We start from the raw sequence: 20,627 nt of genomic DNA, 5'->3' as shown, positions 1-20,627 counted from the left end.
TTTCTGGTTAGCACGTCCGTCTCCCAGTTCTGAGGACTCGGGTTCGAGTCCAGGCTACCGGCCTTCCTGGGTGGAGTTTGCATGTTCTCCCCGTGCCTGTGTGGGTCTTCTCCGGGTACTCCGGTCTCCTCCCACATTCCAAAGACATGCATGGCAGGTTAATTGAGCGCTCTGAATTGTCCCTAGGTGTGTTTGTGAGTGTGAATGGTTGTTCATCTTTGTGTGCCCTGCGATTGGCTGGCAACCAGTCCAGGGTGTCCCCCGCCTACTGCCCAGAGCCAGATGAGATAGGCTCCAAACACTCCCCGCGACCCTTGTGAGGAATAAGCGGTCAAGTAAATGGATGGATGATATTAAAAGCTTTTTAAAATTTTTGATTATTTTCCTGATTTTTTTCTCAATTCATTAAGACAAAGATAATGACATTCAAACACCCCTCTCCCCCCAAAAAATCTTAATTACGTTAAACTAAAGCACAAAGTACTGCAAAACAGTCAATGTTCTCCCTGCAATTCCGATCTTTTTTGTTGTAAGCATTAAGAGACCAAAATATTAGTTTTTTTTTTTGTTTTTGTTTTTTTATTAATTACATATATTTTTAATTAATCAATCCATTAATTTTATTCTGCCAAATATTGGAATTGGCATTGGCCTAAAACATATCGGTCGGGCCCTAATTAACTTAAATACAGGACATTTTTAAACTGATTTAATTTCAGTATATATATCACATCAGTTATTTTTTTTTAACCGTATACTAGATTTGTAAAAACAAGTTGTAAATACAACGGTAAATACTAAAATACTATTGGTGTACCTAGTGATTCATTTGTATAACACTAGAGGGCGCTCATATACCACAAGTAGGACCAATAACACACTTTTTAACACTCAAATACATGCATGGACAAAATATGTCCGTTTTTAATTCTGTCCCAAGGATTTTTACATGACGGTATTTAAAATCCTGTAATGTTTGTTAGATTCATCCACCAGTGACTGCAAAATGCTGAGGAGGTATTTTTCACAAACGCCATATTTGACTGACGCTATCAGAAATGTAATGATTGTTATTGTGGCTTGCGTGGTTGGGTTATCACATACGCTTTACTTATTTTTGTTAATGAAGGAACCCCTAAAAAGGAAAAAGTGACGACCTATAGACTAGATAGCAGCTGACAGTAAACAGTGGTCTATTTTATTGAATGATTCATTTAATTAATGCATTTCAAGTACTCCAAAAAATTACATCTCTTTGCACAATACAATTGATTTTTTTTTTTTTTTTTTTTTTAGTAAAAATGTTCAAAGTGAACAAAAATTTCCAATACTGTATAAAACACAGTGAACATTAAAATCAGACAGTAGTATTACTTTTTTAATCGTGTGTTCTTTCGGCCTACATCACCTAACAACATTTCAAAATCAATTTGGACATTGCAGTGCACGTTTATCTAAAATCCTTTTTTGTTTATTTTTTTTAATTTTTAAACCAAGACTACAAAATAAAAAGAAAAGTAAATTTACAGGCATTATTCTTCTGCTCTTCTAGCCAAACCATGCCACAGGATAACAAAGACTAAAATGAGAATGTCACATTAAATCCATCACACTCAATTGTTTTTATATCATCGATGACAGTGGAGAAAAAGTATCAGAAGCAAACTCCAGTTGAACTAGCACATACAAGAACAAAAATAACTTAAGAGCTTTGTCACATATGAACATCTTTGAATTGGAATAAAGTAAAATAGAAAAAAAAAAAAGATTTATCAAAATTAATTTTCAATTTTCAATGAAATGCAAATTTTCAAAGTACTGTACAAGTTTACATGTTAGATTCTGGAGCCAAGAATATGACATTGTTTTAAAAAAAAAAAATTTAAAAAAAAAAAATTCTTGGACAGACAAACAAGCCTGATTCATCTTTTCCTCACCCTCAACCCTCAGGACAGTGTTGTAAGACATTAGTCGTGATTTCAACTGCATGCACTCTAAACGGAATAATGCCAAGATCAACGCAATTCAGACCAGTAGGCAAAAAAATTAATGCATGTAATATATAACGCAAACGTGATGTGCTTTATTGTTAGTGTCGAGCAAAGACTGAACCGTGCAGAGATGCCGGCCTCAAGTGTTATGTTGTGAAAAGAAAGAACGCCTGAGGTGAAACGTGTCCTTCCAACGACGCACGCAGGTGCAAAAAATAAAAAATAAAAATAAAATAACATCACAAGCGACGCAAACTGGAAAGTGTCCGTCTGGGAATGGTGAAGTAGCAAAGTGTGAAAATCTACCTCAACAAGCCTTCCAAAACATTAAGTGTCAGCATTGTGTTGAAATACATCACAGACCAAAGTCAATTTATGACACTCACATTTGATAAATGCCTCTGCATGCCCATAAAAGTTCTTCCGATTTGAGCAAATAGAATGATAAGTTTTTTTTTTAAAAATACATCCACACCGAGTCATTTTAAACTTAACGCTCTCTTCTAAACTATGCTGCAACTTCTCCTTCTTAGCTTCAGTCCGAGGTTATCCATTCTTTATATAGCTAAATGAAATTGGTAAAAGGAAAAAATAAATTATGACAAAGCAGAGCGATCCTTCGCTTAGGTGACATGTTATCAAGAAATAAAACAATGGAATGATGACCTTAAAAGGGGGGGGGGGGATATGGTAACTGTTCAAATTGAGAACAAGCAACCCAACGTGATTGGACGACCGCATCAGATCATCAAACTCCTGGCGACCGTCATTCCTTCGTTTGTGTGTTCAAAGTCCTGAGAGCGCTAACCGAAAAATAAAACCAAAAGAAGAAGAAGAGTGAAGAATTACACATTTACAGTAGAAGAAATAGTTCGTTTTGACTTTATGATACACTAAATATGTACAGTCACATGCAGGAGACTGTCTGCACAAGAAACCGGAGCATGTGTGTCCTTTTGGGGGACAAAAAGTGGCGCCGATCCCCCCGCCGAGTGTCTCGACTCGCTCTCGTGTGGCCGGAAAAGCACGCGGCCGCTCGAGACGCCGCCGCCACAGAACCCGAACGCGTCGCTAACGTGGACTCGAGCTACAGATGGTTCCTCAACTCCTTGGCACTCCTTTGAAATAAATCAAAATAAGATGGCAGAAAAAAAAAGAAAGAAAAGAAGCTAGAATGCCAAACGAGTCGCTGGATTTTTCTCTTCTTTGCGTGTCCGTAAAGATGGAGGCTGCGGTGGTGACGAGCAACCGTGTCGAGCTTTTCTTTGGATGGAGTGACGCTTTTAAGTTTCCCACTGTAGGCACAAGGAGAAGCCAAGGCATTGGAGGGGGGTGGCAAAGGGGGGGATGGGAAGGGTCTTGGCGGGGTGAGGCGGGTGCGGGTCGGGGAGGTTGTCTCAGCGTCTCATCTGCCCCATCTGATAGTTCTCTCGAGGTTGACGGTGGTGTCGCTGGTGCTGCTGCTGGGCCTGCCGCTGAGGCTGCCTCTGCGCCTGCCGCGGGCCGCCGCCGCCGTGCCCCGACTGATGCTGCACCTGCGAGCTCGCGTGCTGCTGCGCTCGCCGCCTCTTCAAAGTGCCTGGCGGGGGCGAGGAGACAGGACGCAGGATGTGTAAGTCATACAGGAATGAAAACAACTTGGGGCTTCATTATTTATTCTTATTCTTCTTATTATTATTAGTATTATTACGTCAAGGTGAGCAAATCCCAATCATGATTGACTAAGATCCTCAAGTAATCTGATTTAAAACGTGTCATCTTATTACAGATTACTCTTGAATATTTTTAGAATTGATTATATTATCAATTATTCAATCAATTAACCGACTAATCAGATTTATTTTAATTTTACATTAAATGTATTTAAAAAACAAAAAATCCCCGTGATTACAGTTTTTTTTTTTAAATCAGTGATTGGTGTTTATTTTGTACTTCAATTTATTTCATTCCTTAAAAAAAGGGACAGAAAACCCCCCCCAAAAAAACCTTCTTTCTACTTCATATAGTTTGATTACAATTAAAAAAAAAGAAAAAGAAAAAGTGGGGCTGCTGTATTGTTCCCGGTCTGGTCATTGTTTTCAAAAGTAAAAACAGATGTTTGCAAATGTCTTATTTTTGATGAAACACAGAAAATAATCTGTTTCTTTCATGAAGGACTACAGAAATTAGTGAACAATTACGGTTGAAATGCTGAAATCATAGGATTTAGATCAATTTAAATTAAAAAATGGCAACAAACGATTACTCAATTATTAAAATAGTTGTTAATTTGATAATTGATTACTTTTATTAATATTGACAGATTTTTACCACTACTTTTAAAATCGGGTTTTTGAACATCTTGTTCTTGCACTGTACTTTTTAAGAATTTCAGTAAGTTATTTGGTTTATATTAGTGTTTTTTTGTTTGTTTGTTTGTTTTTTACAACCCCTAGGTATTTGCCTAGGTGCTAGTAAACATCTAAATGCGTGAGGAGGAAAAAAAAGGAAAACTCACCTGGAAGTGGTTTAGGGGGCGGAAGCTTGGGGTTACTGCTGGGTGTATGAACGCTACAGATTTTAATGAAGCCCGCCATGAGCATGATGAGAGCGATGCCCATCAGCAACACTGCCCACCAGTGGGCCTGCAAATAAACATCAAGAAAACACAAAACCTTAAAAGGTGCACCAAACAAAAATCTGTCTGCAGTCTAATAACTAGTTGTAGTACAAATGATTTCAAATTTGAATCAGATGTGTGGAAACAGAGTTCAGTTTTAAACTTAAGTTCAAGTATAAATCTAGTCCTGTATTTATACATTTTTTTTAATGACATTCACTTGCAATTTGTGTGTTTATAATATCCTTGAACAGTCAAACAACAGCATGCTGGCTACAGTATATTTCCCAGGAAATTCCATAAAAAAAAATACACCAGCTAGATAACATAAAGACAAACTTATCGAAGAAGAAATCAAAAAGGAAAATGTATAAATGAGTATATCTGTGCATCAGACAGAATCACAAGTCAAGCTTACGTACCACAATCCACTCGGCAATATTCTCGTAGAGCTCCGGGTTGAAAATGGCCTTCTTGAGTCGAGCGAGCGGCCCGTCGGCGTCCACCAGACGGCACTTCATGAATACGTCGCAGTAACCCTTGAAGTCGTTGCACGGCGAGCCGGCCGGCAGGGTGGTCACCTTCTTGTTGAAGAAACGGGTCAGGCGCTCCGAGCCCGTACTGCTGCACGTGCTGGGATTCACTGCACAGACCAAGGCGGAGTCAGTTTGGACACGCAGGGCGGATGAGACGCGGACCTCAATCAAGCGCCAGACGTGACTCACTCTTCTCCATGCAGCACACGTGACAAAGCTCCGTCTCGTCTTTTCCTTCCTGGCTGGCGCATGTGCACGCTTCGAGTCCGTACTTATCGCAGATGGAGCCGGAGCAGCCCTGTGGGTGAGGAACGGGAGGAGGTCAGCCACGGAATGACGGCCCACAATCTCCATGATGTCTTTTCGACGCAAGCGTGGAACTGTTCATTTTTGACTGACAAATATATTTGCACACGAGTTCAAACGTACTTGCGAATACATTGAAATATATTTGCAAATATGTTCAAATCTACTTGTAGGCTAAATGCTAAGAATGTAGCATTTTTTCCCGCATGCCACAGGGTATTGACTTTCACATGGACAAGTAAAAAAGAAAAAAGAAAAGAAGAAAAAAAAAAAAAAAAAAAAGGAGAGTGAAATTTTTTAGTGTTTGGCCTGCATCATACCAATGTTTATTCTGAATTTTTATCATTTATTATTATTTCTGCAGTGCATGGTTTCCATTTGTCATTTCTTCCCATGCACATGTGGAAGTCAATATAAGTGATTAAAAAACAATGTTTACTTAAAGCTACTGAACACAGAAAATTCAACTTGGAATCACTACTGCTACCTGTGGACGAAAAATGAAACTGCACACACCCTTCTTCACATACGCAAATGCGCACATGACATCACGTCCGCAAACAGAGGGCGGGAAATTCGTACCTGGATCCAGTTTGACAACTACTGGCCAGAGGCTTGCAGGAATAACTAAAGTGTTAATCTACTAAATTAGAAGATTTTTTAAGTCATAAATAGTCAAATAATAAAGCTATTGTTAAGATATATTTGGCCAAATTGTTCCAAAGAGCAGCTTTAAATTTCGAACAAACAGATGCTAAAAATAATAATAATAAAAAAAAAATTTTTTTTTCTTAACCTGCACAAGTCAATAAAAAAGAAAATCCACTTAAAAAAAAAACACAAAAAAAAAACCCAACTTAATACTCTGTGGCATTATGGGAAAAAATGCTAAATTTGTAGCATTTAGCCTACAAGTTTTTTTAGTACCATCGCCGTACTTGCCAGTCAAAAATGTTTACCCAACATTGGCAGTTCCACACTTTTCCACTAGGCCAGCTGTATGCAAAAGTTGCCGGTCACTCACCCCGTTCACACAGACTTGCGTCTCGCCGTGACAAGCGGTGAAATTGGCCTTGGGTTCGGACGACGGGCACTGAGGGCTCACTCCATTGCACATGCCTTGATGAGCGCACTCGGACTCGTCCCTGCACTTCTCATTGCGCCCCTTGTAGCTGCACTCAGGGGTGCAACAGGGACCCTGGCTGGGACTGAAGGGCAAAAGTGGAGTTGGCGCGACAAGATTGCAAACGATGGGTGGAAAACTACATAACGGACGCATTCTGCGTTGCGACGTACCTGCACACTTTGCCGGGCTTTAATTTGCATTTCTTGTTATCGGCCTGGTTGGCGTCATAGCAGCACTGATCCCTGCATTGATCACTGTAGCCGCAGTCGCACTCCTCTCCTGGCTCCACAAGGCCATTGCCGCAGATGGGCTGACCAGACTCTGGTTGGAGGAGGGAAAAAAATAATAATAATACAAACATGAAGTTTGTCCACCTTATGCATCTACGACGGCGTATTGGGGCACGTATTGATATTTTTTTAGAGGGCGGGGGCAATATTCCGAGGGAAAAAAAAAAAAAAAACTCGCAAATTTTCCACTTTCTAAAGTGGCAAATTTACGACTTTATAAAGTAGCAGATTTGCGAGAAAAAAACTCAGGAACGAGAAATACGTAGCTATAGTCGAATCATTTGAGGTTTCGTTGGTGGTTAATGGGACTGTTCATAAAATGAAAAGGCAGGATGGAGATAAATTTATTCTTAATTTAAGCTTTACTCACCATACACGGCAGCGAGAGCGTCAAAACTTCCTGATCTCCTATCAGCTGACTAGCACTAACCAATCAGAAGCTAGCGTACTTTAGGTAAATGCAAGTGAATGACGGCGAGCAGCAGATTTGACATCAAGTTATTGTAGATGATTGTACAAAAAAAATACCAAAATGTATGGATGTGTAAATAATTAGAAGTAAAATTAAGTAGAAGTAAATATACATTTTAACAAACTAACTTAAACACTTGATCCTAAGGGTGTGGACCTTCGCAAAGCGACGCGTCTGTCGCTGGCCTTATTCAATGCTTCAAAGAGCGAATGCTTAACATCACATGGTAAATCTCTGCCTGCTATCTCCTTACTTGAAAACACATTAATTCAATTTTGGAAAGTATTGGCGCAAACACTCAAGTAGTACGCTGTCTATTTCTCTTAAGTTCCCGAGATTTTTTTCTCGAAAATCTGTCACTTTATAAACTCAGTTTCCTCGCAAATTTGCCGTTTTAGAAAGTCACCAATAAGTTTTTTTTCTTCTCTGACTATTGCCCCCACCCTCTAAAATACATATATTTATACGTGTCCCTAATACGCTGTCGTATGTATTCTGTGCCTCAGAGAAATTGTGCATTTGAGAGCGAGACAGAGCAAGAGCGAGAGTGAGAGAGAGAGCGAGAGGGGGGAAAAAAAATCTCCGTCTGGTATTTAGAAATATGTCAAATGAGGCCAGTAAAAAATAGCACAAAATAGTAATGCCAATATTGCTTTCATACGATAATTTGCATACATACCAACAAAGCAGTTGCTTCTCTTTTTCTCCAGCACCTGGCTGATGTTGCGCACACTACAGATGGAGAACTTGTTGTTGTTCAGCTTGTCGCCCGACGTGGCTCTGGCATACATAATGTAATTGCCCTTCTCCTTTTTGTCCTGGCTCTTGGACTCGCCCGGGGTGCACTCGGATCCAGAGTCATGCTGTGTATGAAGAAGGAAAAAAAATGAAAACAATGGCAACGATCAGGAGCCAAAAGGGGACCCTTCTTGCTGCGAGTGAATGTAGTACACGAGTTACTCACCGGGGAGCCAAAGTTGTGCCCTACTTCGTGCGCGAAGGTGATGTGGGAGACTTTGGGAGGTACGTGGGAGGCGTAGTTCTGGACTGTGATAATCCCTGTGTTGAGAGACTTCTTCTTCCCATCCGAGTACAACTTGCTTTTTTCACAGATCCCTCCAGAACTCCCTGAAGATATGCACATTTTTCAACAAGCCACCCTTCAAAGTATGTAAGTCATGTTATGAGATAAGAAAACAGGATTTAAAATTGGATTCATGTTTGATGAGGAAAAACACCCCTGATTCTTTTTGATGTTTGACTCTGGTTCCCATAACAACCCGAGTCAATTGCGGTCTGAAGCACCAACACCACATATTTATTTATTTATTTTTAGCAGCAATGATACATTGCTCACTGGGTAGTCAGCTCACACTCTTTGAGTCGGAAATTCTTGACCACTGACCACAATTAAAAGATACATGTGATGTCTGTGCGCAAAAAAAGAACTATTTTTTTGTGTGTGCCTCTCCTATTCTAAACATATTTTGATTATTAGTATTGCTGTTATAGAATAAGGCTTAAACGGCAGATCAACCCATCCATTTTTTCAGGTGGCTGCCATTTTGACCTTATACTGCCTTCTGCTGTTGATTGAAATAAACAAACTGCCCTCGGCCTCGCATTGTGAATGTTACAGGATAAAAATGGATGGATTAATTTGCTTAATTCTTATTGCACAAATGCAATAATAATCTGAATACCACATATAACAAACTATTGCAAAGGAATGTTTTGCCTAGAATTGCCCTTTAAACGGGGAATTAAACACCCCCCAAAATTCTTAACAATATGTTCTATGCAGCCCCATATTTTGGTTAATATTATATGAGTGGAATATGAGTTAAGCAGAAAAATCAATATCAGAAGGCAGCCATTTTGCCACTTGCTGTCGAGTGAAATTACATCATCAGTTGCTCGGGTCTCAACCAATCACAGCTCAGCTTCCGAAAACAGGTGAGCTGTGATTGGTCCTGTGATTGACCCCTGAGCAACTGTGATGTCATCTTCAGTGGACAGCAAGTTGTAAAATGGCCGCCCCCTGAGATGGATAAAAATGGTTGGATTTTGCTTCATAACTCATATTCCACAAATGTATTACAGTCTTCCCTCGCTATAACGCGGTTCACTTTTCGCTGTCTCGCGGATTTTTTTTTTTAAGTGCAATTTTGCATATTTTTTTACAGTAATATACCCATTTTATAAAATTTATGAAGGTTTGAACATTGTCAATGTTTGAACAAGAGAGAAATGTGAGAACATGTAAATGCCTCAATGAGAAAAGTGTATAAATTGTGCGGTCGGGGATTTTAGAGCCTTAAAACATTTATAAGAGTTGTAAAACATAAAGCTAACTACTTCGCGGATTTCATTTATTCATTGTATTTTTTGGAACCTAACCCCAGCGGAAAACGAGGGAACACTGTATAACCAGAATGTCATGTTTAACACTAGTGAGGTCACATACAACATATTATTGTCAAGAAATGTTTAAAGTTGACATCCACTTTTCAAACCATGGCCAATTGTTTCCAATACACGACAGCTGTGCAGTACCTGAAGGCGCTCCCACCCAGGCCAAACCCAAGACGCCATCATCAAAGTCTCTGTCGGTGAAAACGTATGCCAAACAGTAGTCGTCGTGGTTCTGCTCCGAGTTCAGCTCCAGGAACTTCTCCACGCCGATGTTACCAAAGCGAAACGGGTTGGACTTGTCCCTCTCATCACTGGTGGTGTTTATCTGTGGGGGAGGAAGAAAGCTTGTTTAGAGGAAACACTATGACAGAGTATTTTTAGCATAAACAAAGAGGTAGAAAGAAAAAAAAAAAAATGCAATCGAAGACTCACTCTGATTCGTTTCACCATGAAACTGATGTTGCGAATCCCTAAAAAGTCTGTGCCCTGATAGATGGCATTAATGGCCTTGACGTGGCTGGAAATCTGAAATGGTAAGACAACAACATACAAAGACATAAGCAGAAGAATATATTATTCCAAATATCCAAGATGATATTTTGATGCTTTCTCTACAGCAACTCGATTTCATTAAAGGAAAATGTGTGACCCCCCAAAAAAAAAAAAAAAAGTTTACTTTTAACTATATCGTAGCTGTATGTTGTTTTGAAATAGGGGTGGGTGATATGACCTAAAAATTATATCACAATATTTCAAAGAAATTTGCGGTGACGATGTTTGTAATAATTACTGAACAACAGATTTGTGATTGACACTTCGGAATAATAGCACTTTTATTGCAGCAACAATATTTAAGCCACCATCTTTTTTTCAGAATTGAAATGTAAACAAAGTCCAAATATACCAACTGTAATGGAATAAAATGGAAATAAAAACAGGCCAGATAGTGTTTACCCTGCGCCAATGATACAGTAGCCAATGATACGGTAGCAGCCAGTTTGTGGCGTCATGCTTCATACATCACGGGCAAGTATATTGGTAAAAAAATGGTTTTCCCTCTGCGATTCTTTTGGCAGTGGTTATTTGCTGCAGCAACGCCCCTCCTTGCCGTGAATGGCTTTGACTGCTTAATCAGAGGAGCGAGAAAATACCGCGTTTCCTTGTAGACATTACTAGCGGGTATGAATAACACAAGTGTGCACTTTTAGGGCGCTGCGCGATAGAAACGTGCACGCCTTCTCGTCAAGAGCATATTAGCTTAGCGGTCGATTTGCATCACGTGAATTAGATGGCGAATTATCGGTCACGGTAAAATAAACACCGCGGATTGTTGATCTTGGCCAAACGATACGCGACCGCTTCAGTATTTTTTTTCCCCCTCTCCCATAAGGAGTGAGTCTAATGAACTTTTGTTCACCCCCAACCACACGAGCTGCTTATATGTTTACGGCAACAGTTTTCCTGCATGATTTGCAAACGATTGTTTTTTTTTTTTTAATAATTATATCTGACCTCTTGCAGCAAAACAGCCTCCACACGACGAAGCTCACTCCCACTTTGTCGAAGATGCGACAGAACTAAGCTCTTGCAGCCTCACACGCTCCTACATTGGTTTTTGTGCCGCAGCGAACAACGCGTGTACGTCCAAGTTGACGCGAAGACGTATAATGTTACGTATTACGTCACCACATCAATTTTGCGATATGTCAAATTTTTATCATCTAAAAAAATACACCAGTAATATCGCAGACGATATTTTTTGGAACATCCCTATTTTGAAGTATATATAGATTTTATAGAGTACAATTTTTCCTCATTATACATCTGAATGTTTTTCTTTTTCTTTTTTGAAGGCGAGTAGATTAATGGCATTTCCATTTATGTCAATGGGGAAAGCGTGAATAGAACTGCACATCTGAATGGGATACATGCACTGAAAAGAGCTAAATGCAAGGACCTCATTTTCTAATAAATGTGCTTCTGACATTTGGCTGCGCATGTGCGGGGTTGTCAGTGTACATTTATCTACGGTGGAGTAGAACTAACATCATTTTTGCCATAAGGGTTGTTATGATATTGCATGAGGCGCATGAACGTGTATCGACTTGCCGTTTCTATAGTGTGATGAACGACTTCCAACAAAGACAGCTCGACATGCTAATTAGCATGCAGGAGGTGCGAAGAGCAAGTGTCGTGAGTCATTAGGGCGTGTTACACGATCAGCAGTGTGTTTGAGTGGCAATCGCACCCTTAATCCCACGCGTGCATCTCACCTGAGCGATGACGGCCTCTCTTGTCTTGTAATACTTGAAGAAGAGGTGATCTGTTTGGATGAAGAGCTGGCATGTGTTTTTCTCAGCCTGCGCCATCCTCTTCTTTCTCAACATCACAGATTCATTAAGGAGCGCCTGACTGTGGAGTGCCTGGTGTGACAGAGGAGGAAATAGACTGCAGTTGAATTAAACATAGTATACTATAAGGGCATTTACAACCCAACAGCAGATGAATAAATCATGTCTGATATTTCTGGCTTCTAGTTTTAAAAGGTAAAGAACCTTTATGCAACACGCATTGTTACCATATAAGGTCCATGAAAGGAAGAAATAATGACAAGTACATTTCATAAAAACAAATTAAATGTGAATTGAAGGTGATGAAATTAAGTAATTGTCTTGTATTATGACCACATGAATAACATAATGAGATCCAGTACAAGTGTTGTATCTAATATTCAGCCCGCCTATGGAATTTATTGTTTTATTTTATTTTTTTTAAATACAAGGCGTTGGTTGGTCGATTTTATTTGCTTTGACTTTTGAGCAAAAAATTGAGATACATGTGTTAGATGATGACCACAACCAAAACTAAATTCATTTCATAACAAGCAACAGTTCGGCAGATTAACAATTGTTCAAAAAAAATAAAAAATAAAAAAAATAAATAAAAAAAATAAAAAGGCTTTAGTTTGTCATTCCCAGTTGAAGTTTATTATCAAACTACTGTAAACGTAAATATAATTACACATTTGCGTTTAAAACAACCAAAATAACTTTTCCTGCAGAGATTCCACTAGCTTAATATTAATACACAATGTAAAACACAATAGACAGGCTAAAGAATAGCATCTGTGCTGCAATGTTCTAACCATTTAAGCAAAGGATATTTCAACATAAATTCTATAACTAACTTCAACTTATCAAAAACATCTGTCAACTTATCAAAAACATCTGTCTGACGGGTCTATAGTCTTTATTCTCAGAGAGAGAAAAAAAAAATAAAAAATAAAAAAAACTATTAAAGCATCTTATTCAGCCACTTATGGTAGTGTTAAAGTCTTCGTATGTGAATGTATTCCTGCGTTATACTGCCCCTTGGTGGCAGAGGCACTCACACCAGAAGGAAAATGAATTAATCATGACAAATTGCTAAAATAGTTACTTATTTAATTATGTCTAGGGATGTAACAATAAGCACGATATTGTGATATTAAAACTGCCACAATATCATCGTCGTCATGGTCACGATATTTAAATGCAACACGTCTGTGAAAAATAGGTTAATTTCCTTTTGTGCAGTGCTAGCACCCTCTCGTGGCTCGTTCTTTAGTGCAATTTAATATTCATTAGCCATTAGCAATGTTTTGGCCCTTCTTTGATTAAAATCTACACTAATTATCAGATAAAAGGGAACGTAATATGCGTACCATGAGTTTTATATCGTGATATCGTATTGTGACATTCGGATATTGTTACATCCCTAGGTGTTACTGTATTTTTATTTTTATTTTTAATAGAGTGCAATACTATAGAGTGCTATTTCCAAAAACTTAAGTTACATAGATTTGTTTTTTTTGTTTTTTTGGTAGCAACAGATTAATGGCATTTCCGTTCAACTTGGTCAGTGTAAAGCTCTTGAACTGGATCTCATTATGTTATAATGGTTTAAATTTCCCCTTAAACATATCAGATCTCTTCTGCTGCAAGAGTGTGGTGAAGTTCACCTTGGACGGCTCCTCCACAGCGGAGGCCTGGTACTTCTTCATCCTCTCAAGCACCGAGCTATCGGCACAGCCTCCTTCCGAGCCGTACTTGTGAGGATAGTCTAAGTGAAAGCGGCCGACACAACACTGTCAGGATTATGGAGACGTTAGCTACTTAACCCCCTGAGTCACTCTGTTTGCGATGCTATTCATGATCAGCTAATGGGTGTCCTTACGCGCCACCTGAGACTCCGTCACTCTGTATATACTTACTTGATTTACCAATTCCTCTCATATTTAACACAGTGTATACGGAAAGGGTGATTACACATGCAAGTGCTGCTCACGATCTCTACCAATGTTGTATAGACAGCTTTAATGAGCCAGTACCCTGAGAGAAAGATCATGTTACTCAGCTAATGAGCACCCCGAGTAGCTCCGCTCTTCAGGGGGGTGTTTCACACCAATCTGCCGACATCAGCTCAGCTAGATTAACCTTACACTTTCGGATCACACCTACCCATATGCAATTAGTAAATTACACAGGAGCGCTTAAGTAATTGTGAGCGTGTGGCTGTCATGGACTCACGTATGTCGTCCTCGTGGTACATGACAGAATGGAAAGGCACGTCTTTGCCCTCCAGGTATCGCTCAGTGGGCTCCACGTAGTAGTTGCCGTGGTAACTCTGAATGAAGCCCTCAAATTTACCATCCACGATGGAGCCGTGAGCAAGTGTACCTTTCTCACCTGGAGAGACAAATTACAGGCAGACATTTTATTCGAGAGTGAAGAAAACAGACCACAGGAGATAAATGGAGAATAAAAATGGCAACATTCAGAGCGAAGGCACAGCAACAAGCATGTATTTATTTTTGTCAATTGTAGCTCACGTTACAATCACGACGTGAATACACTGACCAAACCAAACACAGGGCCTTTTATCAGTTTCTCCCTGCAGTAACGATGTCAATTTCTATAGAAAGAAAATGTAATGTTTGTTGATGTATTTATTTTTTGCTTTCCACTAATGCCTGCTTATTAGCGGTGCTTTCCTACCATCTTCTTTCGAGTTACTTATTGGGCAACATTTGGTGCTTTCTGTCTCCGTTTCTAATGATGAAATAATCTGGTTGCGCTACTCCCTTTGGATGCAATAGCCTTTAAACATATTTCGCAGCAGACTGTTCCTTGATTGTCTTGCGTTGCAAACACGAATCAATTCCAAATGTCTGCCAAAACTTGGTCTCTTTTGTATTAAAAACAAACAAACAACTCATCTCTTTTTGACACTCCTTTGAAATAGATAATCAAGTTTTCTTTTCTTTTTTTTTTTTTAAATAAATTAACAAAAATCAACCTGACCCCAATTTCAAGTTAATCGATTACTCGCACATCCTCACAAGTGGTTTACTTATCTTTATCCCAAAATATACAGTGCACCTGCCAACCAAAACATCAACATGATCACTTGCACAAGTCATTGACATCAAATAAAAGAGCAGCATCTTTCCAAACTTAATAAATCAGTCTGGATTGATACTGTCAAACAGATATTATTATTGTTATTGTAGTTTGCAGTGGTGTTCAACTATACTGCATTACACTACAGATGAGATGTGTTTATACATTTAGTTACCTCCATTAGTAATGAGAGTCAATAACAGCTCTCAGTACAATTATAAAACTACAACCACATTAATGAACATATTGTTAAACGACTAACCCACTGACAGCATCAATCAAACTGAACATGAATGTTTTTGTAAACGCAGAATATTTCATTCATATCTATTTTGCAAGTAGTTTCTTTCAGGGAGACTTTTCTCACCGTATATTTCTCCAGTGTAGATGTGAGAGGTATCATATGTCGACTCTTCTCCTGAAACATCCACCTTCATGTCCGGTGTGAACAAGCTAGCATCTCTCTTCATGCGTAAATTAAAATTCCTGAAATAAAATAAAAAGAGAGTGAACAAAACACTTCATCAGCATATTTATAGCAATGATCTAGAATGCTTGATATTATGCAGAGATGTTTGTGGATTCAAATTGGGCCTCACTTAACGAGATTGACAACATCCAGACCGTCTTTGAGTAATAGAGCGAATGCAAATGAGAGGGAGACATGAGAACATGTTTTGTCTGTTGAAGAGAATTGTGTTCCAAAAGGAGGGAAGAAATAAGAGTAAACACTGGGTCTGTACTTTGGACATTTACAAGCGGTCTTTAATAGCTGGTGTTTAGCTGGCAAATTAACACCTAAACTGAGTAAAATAAAAAACTCTGAAGTTAGTAAATTACCACCATGAAGCAAATTAAAACATCTCCACTATACAGCTTTGTTCTAATTTGACAGCATGCAAAAACATTCCAGAATATTAATTACATATTCTGTCATTTTTAAAACAAGCAGTGGCACTCTGAATACGCAAACCAGTATGTAACAAAATACTGAATATTCTGTGAATGTTTAAACATTATCCATTGGTTGTGGATGTTAACATACGTGAAACTTCAGGGGGACGATTTTGTGGCCTAGCTTTGTCGGGTACAATTCAAACAGGAAAAGAAGCTGACACATCATTGCTTTTCAAGGAAACAGGCGGGCGTCTTCCTTCCGTGTTGTGCACAGCTCTTATCGTTCTCCCGCCTATTTAACAGCATCTGAGGTTGGCAACAGCAGGCTTTGCTCCACACAGGATGATAAACAGTCTTTGCCGAGCTCTGAGCCAGATGGTCATGGAGAGTGTGGACATGCTCGTTCGTACAAAACACCACCTCCTCATCGTACCAAAGGAAGAACAAAACATCAACATATTTGGTTTCACATAAAGGCTTTATTTTTTTATTTCCTAGACATGCTTATTTCATAGCTACAATGTATTATACCCACCCCAAAGCCTCCATTTCTCATATATGGACAGTAAAAAGCCTGTTCAATTGACTTGACAAGAACAAGGTCTTGAATCAAAATAACTGCCCTTAAGACTATTTTAAAAGCTCAGCTTTGACTGACACCATTATATTAGTATTAATGATGCATGCTAATACTATTAGACATCACTTCAATTGCAGATGACAGCAGCAGCAGGATTATTCAATAGATTTGTACTCAAAGAGCAAATCAGATGGCCCATTAAGCACTTTCTCAGCCCAAACAAACAATACTTCTCCGGAAAGATTAAAGGACGATGTTATGACTTGACACAAACCTAATTAACACCCAGTCACTTTGCTCTGATGTCATCTTAGATACAGTTCACAGTCCTGACTCCTGATGCCACAGAGCTTATTTTTTGCCCTCTTTTCATCGGCAGCATAGCGGCTCAGTTCTACTTGCCTCAATTTGAGGTGGTCAGTTTTCCATTGCTATATATTACTGCATCAGTAGTCACACAAAGTGTATCTCCAAAAAAAAAAAAAAAAAACACCTTGAGACTACTGCAGCAAAGAGGAGACTGGGGAATATAATACTGCAGCATTTAAAGCTGAAGGTGAAACAGAGTAAGATAATATATTTGAGATGATTGTAAAAAGTACCTAGTAGTGCCCGCTTTTGGCAGTGGAAATCTGTCAGTGGTGACGCTTGCTGCACTGTTGTTAATGTGCCAATGGAAAGGGACAATAAAAATATGCAGATTGGGATGCGTTATAGTGCCCAATTCTTGTAGTTTTGACATTTCAGAACCTTTCTACCGCGTTACCGCTAAACTTGTGTAAACTACTTCAATAAAAACATAAGTACAGCACAGTAAACAAGAAATAAGTGTTTAAAATAAAAGAACACAGCATGTCACAATCATAAGCAATGATCCAGCAATGATATGCTGTTGTTGAAGTTCACAGTGCTCTGTTGTTCAATTAAATTCTTCTGATGTCGTTACATATATTGCTCAAAGGCTCTCTGATATGCTGCGATCAGTGTGATATCTCGACCAGCGATAAAGTTCACTATTGCTTTCATTCTTTCATATGAGCAACAGCACCTCTCATCAGTCACACCCAATTTCCGAGGTGAATCATAGTGCTCGCGAACAGCATGAATTTAGCGTTTATCTCTTCACAGTAGCACATTAAACAACAAGAACTAAAGATTTGTAGAGACAGAATATCATCAGTTATTTTTATACTAGTAGTATGGTAAAGTTATCAAATAAAGAATCAGAACTGTGTGACCTATAGACATATTTTTGCCCGAAAAGGCAAAGACAACACAAGTATGTATTAAAACATAAAAACACAAAACATCTCACTTTCAAAGATGACCAACCTTCCATGAGCGTGAAAATCTAAATGAAGAAACTGCTCTTCGTGGGTGAGTGCCCTTTTGGCCCTCTGGTGGTTGCTGTGTACCAGCTCTGTGTCATAAGAAAGGCCTTCATAGTGCCGAATGTACTTGTTGAGGGGATTCCGGTAGTGTCCTGTGTGGAGGGAAACAGGAAGTCACAGTTGAAAGTTTCTGGAAGTAGATAGATGCTTGTAAAATGTTTAAGGCAGTGGTAATCTCAAGTTGTTGCTGTTGTTTTGTTTTGAATACAAGATTACATATATGTCACTAAAAGGAGCCGTCTTCGTGGCAGTGCTCAACAACAGCTTCCAGTGTCACAGTATAATTATTTCTCCACATGAAGAGTGGGTGGTGGGCATGAAGGAGAATGTTGCTCGAGCACCTCCACCCGTTTGTGCCACTGCTTCACCCTCCAAAAGCAGCCTGAATTGCATTTGCACAAAACACGACAACAATGCAACTCTCTGAATTGTGCTGCACAAAATGACAGCAATGCAAACCCCTTGCCGAGCACTGCCCTGTATTTGCTGGGTCATATTATGGCAACAGAGCTAAAGCAGCAGGAGGTATTTTCAGTAAAAGCACTATGTGATTCTCTGTAATTACGCCTGAGAGGCGGAATTTCCATCATCCGGAGTAACAACGTTAACAGAAGGTACAAGAAGACTGAGCTAGTTTACCGCTCATGTGCATTATGAAAAATTTAGGTGTTAACATTAAATTTTTCATTGAGGTGAGTATGAGAAGTAAAAGCCGTGACTATTCTGGAATATTCACAATTCTACAACCAAGATATTCATGCCAGAGTACATACATTCGAATTTGAAAGTTCACAACTGCAGACTGAGCTTTTAAATTAGAAACTCCATTTACAGAAAAAATGACTTCAGTGTTGACTACTACTTTTTTTTTTTTTTTATGTTTGCCAATTTTCCAAGTCATATTTAACTTACAATATCAATAAAAATACCAATGTGCTTGCGAGGTAAACAATGCTTTAGGTCTATGTAAGACATGGTTTTCCGCAAAAATTGGGTCGTGGCATATGAACTCTTCTTGTTTTGCCATTTGTGAAAAACTTATTTCAGCCTAATAGTATAATAACCTAAGCCATTTTTAGTCTGTCACTACAAAAATATTCTTTTAAAATTTCTGTATAAGTCATTGTTATTGACAAAACATGAGTTGGCAACTGGACTCTTCTTGTTTGTTGAATTGATTTTTTTTTTTTTTTTTTTTTTAACATACACTATGTAGTTGACTTCCCAGTTCTGCAGTCATGTAACAAATGCTCAACGACAATCACACCCACACACCAGCAGTATACTACGACACTTAAACGTGACAAATAATCGAAAATTAAATGTTTTCAATTGTGCATCGCCCTAAAGTTGATTTATGTATCGCGTTAGCTAGAGAAATATTCTTTTGAATGTGAGCAGTTCCGAGATAAAATACAAGCTTAAAAATAACCTTCGTGTTAATTGATCTAATGTAGCGTGACTACTTAAAAAATAAATAAATAAATAAGTGTACACTGACTTTAACGGCGATGTTGTAAACGAATTAGAAACAGTGAGCTATAGGTAGCATAAAGCTAACGGTCCTTTGAAAGCAGTCAGTCGGCATCTCCCATCTTTTCACAACAATGGACGTCGGCGAGATAAGCACAGCAATACAACATAAACCTGGCGATAAGACTGGTGACAACACGCGGATATACACGGAAACATTGTCATTTTTCAACGCGTGGCCCGAATCCGTACAAGACTTTACGCTGTGTCTCGTTTTTCGGCGAGAACACGGCGAAAAGGGTGCAGTCCCCTTCACAACAACCAGGCCCCGTGGATCCCGAGCGTTAGCCGTGAAGCTAGATAGCTAGCTAGGCAGCTTTTTCGGCATCAGCCTTTCCACATCTTTTATCCGCGTAGTAATTTTCCTCCCACAAAAACGCCGTGCTCACCTTGAATGTCGCGCAGCAAGTAGGCGAAGAGGACAAGTTTGAGGAGAAGCATATCGGATAGCTCCATTGTTAAACCATTGATGCCGCTTGCACTTTATTGTCCTAGTTAGATAGGCGCAGACGCCCTGTGTGTTTATTGCAGCTTCCACTCATCGCCCCCTCGCTCCTGCGCGGTGACGTCACACGCAGCGCAGTTGCTATCCCTTCACTCGAATGCGTCCAGGATCCGGGACATATAATTAGGTTTTATACGCACTACAAAAAACAGGAAAGCGAAAATCCACGTAAAATTGACGCACATTATAAATGCATTCTTTAAAACCACAACAATTGTGGAACCTACAAAAAAACAACAACATTCTAAATACGCAAATATGGCACTTTATGGGGCCTATGTTGTTTGGGCCCCACAGGAACTCTCGCATTTATCTCCCCCAACTTACACATGGCTCAAAAACAAGTTATACCACCGAGCTGTGAAACAGCCGTAGTTTGTGGCAGACTCAACTCACTTCAAAAGCAGCAGTTTGTCAGAATTAATATATATTTTTCAAATAATACACTTCAAGCTCTTTGTTGTAATAAATTGAAATGTACTGTCAAACATAACGGAAGATAATTAGGCATTGTGTATTTAAAAACAACAACAACATAACTTTGC

General features: G+C 39.1%; 1 protein-coding gene across 1 annotated transcript; it reads right to left on the bottom strand.

Moving 5' to 3' along the window:
* Positions 1-1,357: 1,357 nt before the first annotated feature.
* Positions 1,358-20,164, bottom strand: LOC144015827 (disintegrin and metalloproteinase domain-containing protein 10-like). Its single transcript, XM_077516204.1, has 16 exons — positions 19,967-20,164; positions 17,986-18,136; positions 15,544-15,662; positions 14,304-14,462; positions 13,736-13,836; positions 12,009-12,158; positions 10,168-10,260; positions 9,877-10,060; positions 8,285-8,448; positions 8,000-8,183; positions 6,729-6,879; positions 6,457-6,640; positions 5,316-5,424; positions 5,013-5,233; positions 4,489-4,615; positions 1,358-3,570 (listed from the first exon to the last, which is right to left on the bottom strand). The coding sequence occupies exons 1-16, from the start codon at positions 20,031-20,033 to the stop codon at positions 3,389-3,391; spliced, it is 2,346 nt and encodes a 781-aa protein (XP_077372330.1). The 5' UTR covers positions 20,034-20,164; the 3' UTR covers positions 1,358-3,388.
* Between the last annotated feature and the right edge of the window lie 463 nt (positions 20,165-20,627).

This window comes from Festucalex cinctus, chromosome 3 (assembly GCF_051991245.1).
Source record: "Festucalex cinctus isolate MCC-2025b chromosome 3, RoL_Fcin_1.0, whole genome shotgun sequence".
NCBI lineage: Eukaryota > Metazoa > Chordata > Actinopteri > Syngnathiformes > Syngnathidae > Festucalex > Festucalex cinctus.
The sequence above is the reverse complement of the archived record's forward strand: the minus strand, read 5'-3'. Positions and strand labels throughout refer to the sequence as shown.

Coding starts and splice junctions, on each gene's coding strand:
- LOC144015827 (XM_077516204.1), bottom strand. CDS start 20,033: ATGGAGCTATCCGATATGCTTCTCCTCAAACTTGTCCTCTTCGCCTAC. Junction 14,463..15,543: donor CTACACTGGAGAAATATACG/GTGAGAAAAGTC, acceptor TTGTCTCTCCAG/GTGAGAAAGGTACACTTGCT. Junction 6,641..6,728: donor AAGCCCGGCAAAGTGTGCAG/GTACGTCGCAAC, acceptor TTTGCCCTTCAG/TCCCAGCCAGGGTCCCTGTT.